This window comes from Coffea arabica, chromosome 1e (assembly GCF_036785885.1).
Source record: "Coffea arabica cultivar ET-39 chromosome 1e, Coffea Arabica ET-39 HiFi, whole genome shotgun sequence".
NCBI classification, from domain to species: Eukaryota; Viridiplantae; Streptophyta; class Magnoliopsida; order Gentianales; family Rubiaceae; genus Coffea; species Coffea arabica.
The window spans coordinates 46991135-47000643 of record NC_092311.1 but is presented as its reverse complement, the minus strand read 5'-3'; the positions used below and the strand labels follow the sequence as shown (position 1 = coordinate 47000643).

At 36.6% G+C, this 9509-nt stretch overlaps 1 protein-coding gene across 3 annotated transcripts; it reads left to right on the top strand.

Annotated features, from left to right (window-relative positions):
• The first annotated feature begins 311 nt into the window (after positions 1 to 311).
• On the top strand, positions 312 to 8888 carry LOC113708063 (uncharacterized). 3 transcript variants are annotated; one of them, XM_072059035.1, is made up of 9 exons: positions 312 to 421; positions 3523 to 3679; positions 4519 to 5022; positions 5420 to 5585; positions 6298 to 6595; positions 7602 to 7674; positions 7747 to 7837; positions 7992 to 8071; positions 8402 to 8888. In XM_072059035.1, the coding sequence occupies exons 1-9, from the start codon at positions 387 to 389 to the stop codon at positions 8663 to 8665; spliced, it is 1668 nt and encodes a 555-aa protein (XP_071915136.1). In that variant the 5' UTR covers positions 312 to 386; the 3' UTR covers positions 8666 to 8888. The 3 variants fall into 3 exon arrangements, with proteins under 3 accessions (XP_071915136.1, XP_071915139.1, XP_071915145.1); XM_072059038.1 differs by lacking the exon at positions 312 to 421 and adding an exon at positions 3313 to 3329; XM_072059044.1 differs by lacking the exons at positions 312 to 421; positions 3523 to 3679 and adding an exon at positions 3874 to 4001.
• Positions 8889 to 9509: the final 621 nt, after the last annotated feature.

The window sequence follows — 9509 nt, the reverse complement described above, 5'->3', positions numbered from 1 at the left end:
CATATTGTTAAAAATGAGGTACAATATGAAATCTGAACCGTATAATTTTTTTTGACCAAACCTTGGCCGTAAACTGTTCAGGAACGATCCACCTGATGACCGTCCCTGCCCCAAATCCTCAACTTTCATACTCAAATTAAAATTCTACGAAGTGGCAGCAGTTAATGAACCTAAAAAAGGGAGTCTGGTCGGCCCAGTCTTTGCCAAATGGAGCATAAAATGGTAGTAAATGTTAAACAAATGATAATCACGAACATGGTTCAATTCTATTCCTTGTTAAAAAAGCTTTTTCTTTTTTGTTTCCTGTAAGATCAGGAACCACACAAGAAGGCTGTTTGTCAAATGAATGCGGTCCAGGGAGGGAGGCACATTGATTCAAGCGACTGATGTTGCCACAGAAAAGTAGCCCCACAGTTCAAGAGTATTTCACTTTATTTACGTCTTATTTATTCATATTGATTTGATTGCATCATTATCATATTTTTTTAATTATCTTTTTATAAAAATATTTTAAATAATTTACAATCCAAAATTCCAAACACACTCAATATTGCTACACATTAATCAACCAAATTTCTTTTCCTCATTTCGGCCTCCCATCCCATCATTTGAATTAGATTTGGGTTCTGGGATGGATGATGTGATTGAAATAACAAATACCTACGGCCACATGATGACTTCTTTTGGCCTACTCGACTGCTTTTCATAAAGCTTTTTCCCTTCCTCGAGATAAAATGTCTGTCATCAGACCTTGGCCTACCACTTGTATGATTGTATCTGCAAAGGGTTTCTCGAATCTGGCTTTTTTAAACTAGTCTTCATGCTTCAGGAAAAAGGAAGAAAAATGAACTATTGGTCACAAAATTTGAATAAAGATACATGCTTTATTTGAACAAGCATACTTGCCGCCAAGGGATAAAAGAGTTGTAGATAGCCAAAGGGATGGGGTAGATGGAACTTCTTACACCATTGAGAAACTCTACTCTATAAGTTCATATAGTTGGTTGTCGTTTACTAATCAAGTAACTCCAACTTGAGTGCTAGATAAGATAAGAGAGATGCGCAGGGTATACGAGTTGATTTTGGATACGAGATGAGATATACTCAAACTCTTACCATTAATGCTAAGCAGGGGTGGGGTGTTCAAATTTCGTTAGAAACTACAGCCGATTCAATTTAGATGGGATGTTGGGTATTAACAAAATTAACTTATGTCTCATCTTCAATGTTTGATAAAATGGTTTAAGGATAGATACTGGGATTCGGTTTTTAAATTTCTGATATTAGGACGAATTACCGTATTTTATTTCTTAATAACAAATTATATAAATTATGTTCCCACTACTGTCTTATATTATATACTAATCTATTAATAAATAGCGTTATGAGTTATAACTTACCATGTATGTTTATTTTTGAGCTTGAACTTGAGGAAAACGGATATTTTTGGTTTACTTGTAAAACTTTGGATATACCACTAAAACTCAATTACACTTATCCAATTTACTAAATTAAAGTATGGAGAGTGATCGTATGTCAGTCTTATACCCAAAAAGAAATTAAAAATTTTAATTGAGTTACCGATTACCAGAGCTAATGAATAACCCCAAAATTGCTAAGAGACATCTCGTGCAATGGAAAATTTAGAGGAGATTGAATTAACATGGGGCAAAAAAAAGGGATTCGATTCTTTGACCTACACGAAGGAGTAGTTGTTTTTTTCGGCATATTAGTCAGTAGATGCCGTTTCGTAACAATTGACAGATGTACTTTGATCCTAAACGGGAAGGACTTGATACTGGAAATGAAGAATCCGTAAGATCCAGTTTAAGGCCTTTGTTTCTCGTTTTAAAACCGATCTTTGATTTTCAGTCATCATTATTTTCTTCACGCTTCATTCTCCTCCTTCTAGAAGACAGAAAATGACTTGACAAACGTTTGTGGAATGCATGAAGTAACCTCGCAAGAGTCTCGTATAGATGCAATTGCCAAATTGGGAGGATTTAACAAGAAGTGTTTACAATTTGGAGGTTAACCTAAAACTTCCAGACTACAAATTTCTTCAAACATCAGAATTCGCAACCTGACAAAGTTTGGGATGGCATTTAAGTATTTATTTGTTATAATACAAGATTAAATTAGCCGTAACAAGTGATTAAAGGTACATGGTTCGAATCTTGTAACCCAACCGTGGGGTGAGGAGACATGGGACTCGCGAGGGTTAAAAAGGAAAAAAATTCCTAAGCCCTTCTGTTCAAGGAGTCTATGACTCTGGCCATATGTGCTATGTTCTATGTGCTTTGTGGGAGTGTGATTCACGAAATAATGAAATTAAGTTGACTTTTTTTTTTTTTTGTCGAAACGGTAGATGTCTTATAACCTAATCTAGCCTAGTCTAAGGGGAAGGAGAGGGGGTTCGATGTGAGTACAGACTCCATCGATGAAGGTCAATTAAGACCGCCACAAATTGTGGCAAATTTGTGGGAGGCAGGGATTGAACCCCTGACCTCCAGCATCACCTTTAATGGTGATGACCACTGGACCATATGGCCAGTGGCGAAATTAAGTTGACTTAAGCTCCAGAAAATGTTGCGACAGTGCTGAAATTGTGGAAGATAATTGACCGATTGAAAGAGAGAGAAACACTCTCTACTTGGGCATACCACTAATATATTATTATTGCTATTGTGCTTGCTTAATTGGAAACACGACCATTGACCACCACTTCCAGACTTTTCCTTTCTTCCCTAGACCTCATCGATGACAATCACAAATGTACTACTAGTAATCACTAAATTGGCACAGCAATCCTCGTAAATTCACATGCACACGGTACATCATGTAAAATTCATCACAGTTTTGTGTAATCCATGTAACATGGTAACAAAAAGGAAAAAAAAAAAGAAAAGAAGAAAAAGATAGGAAAGATTTGGGCTCTAGGGAAATTGTAAATGTTAGGCTCGAATATATTGGATTACACGTGGTTATCAGTTGATCCATCCATGTTAGTTGATTAAGATGATGGCACTCCAGATTTCACTACTGTAACTTTCAAGAAACGGACATGTATAAATAATTTTAGAAGTATATCTTGTTAGGGGTGCATACTTCCACGACTCCAAACTACATTGCATGGCAACTTTGCAGTTGACAAGGAGAAAAAGGGCGCTAGTGATGAGTGAAGTGTGCCCGCACTTTGGGAGTGGGAAAGTAGTAGTGAAGTAGAAGCAGCAGGCCATAATAGATTTTCGCAAATTTCACAGGACTAACACTTATTACTCAGGGCTTTGCTTTCATTCATTCATTCACCTGCCTGCCTTGTCATAAATGTAAAAGAAGATTAAACCAACCAACTTCATTCTTCATACAACTGCTCCATTACTTCTTCCGCTTTCTGTCATATTCACTCGTCTCTAGAGCGTGGCAGTACTTATATCGTTATCTCAACTTTAGCTTTCTATCAAATCTCAGCTTTCTTTTTCTCTCTGAAAAACTGGTTCCCTTAATTTAAGGATTCTGCAGGAGTGGGGTGAGGACAAGTACAGAAGTTAATTATCAGCTTGGGATGATGAATAACACTGAGGAACATAGGAGTACTAGTATTAAAAGCGAGGTGCAGGATGGATTCAGTAATAGTACTACTGCATGTGAAAGAGAAGTTGTCATTCCGATGCCTAAGGTACAACTAAGATCTGTTGATGTTTTCTACTTTAGCGTTTCTCTGTACACATCTACTTTGTCCTTAGCTGGTTCTTGATTAATCTTTCTTTCTAAACTTAAATTTCAATTCTGGGATTAAATAAAATCCAGATGAAATGAAGTCTTTTGAACTTAAGACAAGTATTTCGAACCCAACTTTTAAGAGTTCTATTGGGGCGGACACTGAACATAGAACCCTTTTTAATTCTCCTCTCTTTCTTGATGAAGAGAGGGAAGATAAGAGAATTGTGGATCACGGAAGTTGGATAAGTTTGGATACTGGTACTACCTTCATGTAGGAGGTGGATTACCTTTCTTTGTTTGTAGTTTCTTATTACAAGCAGTTTATTGTTCCAAGATTGCGCATAACTTTGATTGCATGGCCAATTTGTTTAATACTTCTTCCTGTAACCAAAACTCCATTGTAAATGGCTGAATGGATTGTAAAACATCAGTTCCACCCATGATACTTATTTTTAGCCAATTCTGCTGCACTTCAAATCCCAATTTGCTGGGATGGCGGCTTTATCATAGGTGTAGCATTGGAGCTTCTATTACCCAAATTAACTTCTGACCTTAATCTGCTACTGATTGATAGGATATATGAAATCAGACTGGTAGTTTGTAAGATAAATTTCAATTGAATTTTTTTAAATTTAGTATACCTATAGTTCATTTAGTATTTGAGTAATTCTGCCAGTTTATCCAAATGCTTGTGAAGTTATCACTTACTGAATGCAGTGATGATAACTAGTAGTATGCTTTAGAGGTTGTCTTGCACGTTTATAGATGAGCGGTTCAACAAAATCCTCCTTTCAGGTAGAAAGTTCCAGTGGAATAACTGAAGAAACTGGGAATGCTAAAAACTGGAGGAAACAAAATCTATTCTTGGAGATACCTACCAGAACAATGGATGCCTCATGTGCAGAGTTTGTTCAAATAAAAATGCCTCCAACGCCAACTCCTACGCCCAAAAGAGTGAATTTCATGTTGACCCCTAGCCCTTCTGATTCAAGACTAAATAGTTCTCCGGGTCCTTCTTCATCCAGAGCAAAATCATCCATCAAAAATCTCCTGCCAAAACTAAGTTTCAAGAACCGGAACTTGAATCCAGAGACAGATATAGACAAGGCTTCTAACCTTGATTCAGGTTCTTCAACCACAGCATCACAGGAGAAGCCATCGATGTCAAGGTCTTGGTCTCTCTCAAAGATATTTACTCCTCGCATGAAGAGGACTTCGTCTTTACCTGTTACCCCAGTTGCACATTTAAGTTCTGAGTCTATTACTGATGGGAGTGCATGCAGCTCTCTGACATTGGATGTAAGTCCTTTAGAAACTCTTATTCTGTTCCCCATAAATAAGTTGATTAGCTCATATTTCAATATCATTAGTCATTAACCAGATTTTAAGGGCAGGCTTTATTGGATGATGCAGTCAATTTTGCATTCTTGTTATTCTGTCTTGTAATAAACTATGGCATGCATGCTAGTAATTAGAATATGTAACTCAGCACCCTTGCAACATATGAATTTCAATCCTGAATAAGATGATGTAGCATGTAGGCAAGAAATAATATATATTCAAAAGCCTACCATCTCATCTTCACTGAGATAAATTCGAAAAAACATTGTATCAACTTCATGCAGCCAATTTCCAAACACAACCCTAGGCTGATAGCTTTATGCACACTCTAATGTCAATGCATCGATGATTGTAGACAAAAGGACCACAAAGGCACATCTCTCGATCACTTTCTGTTCCAGCTATCAACAAAGAAAGAAGCATCAAAAGGATGGACTCATTTTTCAGGGTAATTCCTACTACTCCTCGAGTGAAGGATGGGGATTCAATAACATCAGTGTCAACTGCAGGAGGAAATACTGGTAATTTGCTCTTTTGCCGCATGATGTGTCAATTAGGAGCTTCTCGAGTTATACATCAATGGAAATATGTTAAACAACTTTGGAGCAATGAAGGTGTAACCCACACTCAAAACTCTAAATTAAAAGTTTATGCCTAAGGTTCCACTGAATTTGTACATCGTACTGGGTTATCTAATATATGGCAGAACTTCTATAAGTGATTGCAAAAAGAATTGAAATATACATGGCACTATATGGCAGCATTGCATTTTCTTTACAAATCATATGGCAGCTGTAAATTATATGGCTCTTCCAAATTTAGTGCCAGAAATATTTTAAAGGCCGCTATGGTTACTTGGAGCTGTTGAAGCTAAGGATGAAGAAGTTGCTGGACTTAAAAAAGTGTCAATACATTTTAGCTACCTTTTTACTCTTACTTTTGGTTTCTTATGTTATCATTGCCTCCATAGTTGGAATTATATGTCATTTACAGTATTATATGGCGCTTCCAAATTTAGTGCCAGAAATATTCTAAAGGTCATTACAGTTCCTTGGTGCTGTTGAATTTCAGATGAAGAAGTTGCTGGACTTAGACCGCCATTACATTTTAGCCATTTTAGCTACTTTTTTACTCTTTCTTTTGGTTTCTTATATTATTATTACCTCCATAGTTGGAATTATATGTCATTTACAGTTTTTATTTTCTGGGAATAATTTAAGCCTTGTTTTGCAGAGAATAGTGATGCTGATGGTGAAGACATTCCCGAGGAAGAAGCTGTTTGTCGAATCTGCTTCATTGAGTTATGTGAAGGTGGAGAGACACTCAAGATGGAATGTAGTTGCAAAGGAGAACTTGCTTTGGCTCACCAAGAATGTGCTATAAAATGGTTTAGCATCAAAGGAAACAAGACATGTGATGTTTGCAAACAAGAGGTTCAAAATCTACCAGTCACACTTTTGAGGATCCAAAGTGTTCGATGTCAAAATACTAGAGCAAGTAGAGTCCGGAATCTGGAAATAAATGGATACAGGCAAGTTATTTATCTTGGGATGTTAATTTTCTCGAAAGCTGAAACAAAGTTATCATGCACAACCTCTTCTTAGAATTTCTAGGGCCATTATGTGAACATTTCCTTGTACACAGTAACCTTCCGTTGTTATTTGCATTCTCCTGATGCTTTGATCCCTTTCCTAGTAAACCACTTCCTCCAATCTCACAGCATAATCATGTGTATCGAATATTGAGATGACTGGAATCAAAGGAACCTTACCATCTTAGTGATTTGATTTTTGCTCTAATACCGTTGTACTTTTGATGTAAACTGAAAACGTGATTGTCTAATAGAGATTTTACCATGTGGCTGTCATTTGTTGCTTCCCTTTTTATGAGTAGATACATACCTGGTAAATAACACACTTGAGTCCTAATGAAAAGGAAGGAGATAGGGAGCTGTTCTGTGTCCTTCATAAAAACTCTCCTCTTTACCTTTTCTTTCAAAAGACGTGATTTTTCAGTTATTTTCATCTTTTTGTGTATCAGGGCTTAGTTTCAAAATAAAATTGACACTATCTTGAACATTATCGAGTTGCATGCAGAATCTTTAATGGAACCTCCTTTACCAACTTGAGATATCAATATATCGTGATTCTTGGGTTTAACAAGTAATTAAGGTCAATTCACTCCTTCCAGGTAAAACTACACAATGTCTTGAAGAATAAGTTCCAGAGCCAGAAATGACTGCTATCCAGTGTTAGAACTAAACTTTGTCTGGCCTATGGGAATAATAAAGCAGATGCCATAGTTCATAAGCAGAAAAACATATATCTTCTGCTTTGGATTACAAATCCCTGACCTACTGAATTGTGACCTTTACTTAAGGCTGTAATTTCTTCACTTCATTCAATGCCAATGAGCATCTGTTTTTTTTTTTTTATAATTGTATCATTGAAAATAGAATCTGACCAGGCAGTAAGACTCCAAATTCAACCATTTGAGTTATGCCATTTATAGTCTTATACTTTGCTGTATCAATGCAGGGTTTGGCATGAAGTGCCCATTCTTGTCATTGTCAGCATGCTTGCCTACTTTTGTTTCCTTGAGCAGCTTCTGGTAAGATTATCTGATTTAGCTGTTTGTAGATCTATTAGCCATTATATGGTTAACATTTTTCTCATGTGCCAGGTTGGGAAAATGGGTACTGGAGCAATTGCTATATCACTTCCATTTTCTTGTGTACTTGGTCTCTTGGCATCCATGACCTCTTCAACTATGGGTATGTTATTCTTGATGATGCAATGAGAAACTTTCGATGTCTGATTCTCTTGTTTAAGAAGATGTGAGATTCATGGGTTGAATTTGAAATGCTGGTTGAAACTTCTACGATAATGTTCTTTAGTTTCTGACATCAACTCTTTCTATTTTTGTAGTGAAGAGAAGATTTGTGTGGGTTTATGCATCGGTTCAGTTTGCTCTCGTGGTTCTCTTTGCACATATTTTCTACTCTGTGGTACGAATGAACCCTATTCATGTCTTTGACATACAATAATACCGTAAGAAAAAGAGTCTGGATTTTGTTAATGACATTACCTTTACATAGATTAGAGAATCTCATTTTATTTTTATTGGTTAAAGGAGGATGTATAGTGTCTCTGCCTCCATTTGTAGTGGATAATTTTGTTCTGTATTCTTTTCTTTTCATCACCTTCTAAGTCCTGCTTTTATTTTGTTTCAACTGAAGTTGATTTTAACAGAAAAAGAGGAGCATGCTTTATCTTTCATCAGGTGAACTTTGGATATGATGTTCAGGTCTCTAATCTGCGTTTTCTGGAATCTGCAGGTTCATGTACAAGCTGTTTTGTCAATTCTTCTCTCCACATTTGCAGGATTTGGAGTTGCAATGAGTGGAAGTTCAATTGTTGTTGAGTTTCTGAGATGGAGAAGGCAACAACAAGCCTTTGCAGATCAGCAACATCAGAATTCCCAAGTCATGTTACATCCTGGTCGATGGCCTCAACAGAGTCAATCAGAAACAATTTCCCGTGTTGCTCCAAACCTTCGTCAAGCCGACATAGAAAATCCAGAAACATTTAGTGGGAGGTGATTAGTAGTTCTTTTTTTTTTGGGGGGGTAGTAGTGGATAAACTCAATCCTTGCGAAAGGGATTTTGTATAAATACACAGATGAAGCAATTGACAGTTCTGTGCCATTGGTATTTTGCTTCATCAAAGAAACAGGAGTTGCAGGAATGATGAATGTTGTGATCTGCACAACAGAGCAACGTGCTTCGTACAGATACAGTAATCAAAGAAAGTTTGTTCTTTTTTCTTCGTCTTCCATAAGAGGTTTCTGATTCTCTACATTACTGGTACTGCAAACCTGTGATCATTGAGCAGTGATCAACCGGTGAGAACAGGAATCTTCCAGAACAAACGCGATACTTGCCAAAACTGATCCAAAACAGAAAGTTACAGGGAAAGCTTTCTCCATATTAGCAGCCACAGGCATCAGCCTCTTTTTTTTTTTGAGTCAATTTAGATGTCAATTCCTATCCTTCTCCTACTTCTACTCTAACATATTTAAGGAAGAACCTAACTGGACCAAGGAAGGCTAGCAAGATTAAGTCCCAATTCTAGACCAAGTGTATTACTGAACACCCTTGTGAATTTTAGGTGAGTCGGATTTTGGTTGGGAGTTAACATGTTAAAAAAAGTGCATTTTGCAATGGAAGATTACTTATATCTCAACTTTCCAATTGTGTAACAGTTATAATTTTGATCCTTTTGAGTCAAGTTTATGAATATCATACTTCAGATATCAATAGTATGGTATGGCACTATATGCCCTTGAACATCATATTCATAGTTGTCCTAAAAAATAAAAACTCTTTATCACAGCTAGAGTTCTTAAAGAAGACTGCATGCCAAGTAAATTGTAGCAATATTTTG

Bases quoted from the DNA above. Each gene is read 5' to 3' on its own strand.
- LOC113708063 (XM_072059035.1), top strand. From the start codon at position 387: ATGTTGCCACAGAAAAGTAGCCCCACAGTTCAAGA. The intron at 7,675-7,746 runs GTAAGATTATCT...CTCATGTGCCAG, and splicing joins GTTTCCTTGAGCAGCTTCTG to GTTGGGAAAATGGGTACTGG. The intron at 7,838-7,991 runs GTATGTTATTCT...CTATTTTTGTAG, and splicing joins CATGACCTCTTCAACTATGG to TGAAGAGAAGATTTGTGTGG.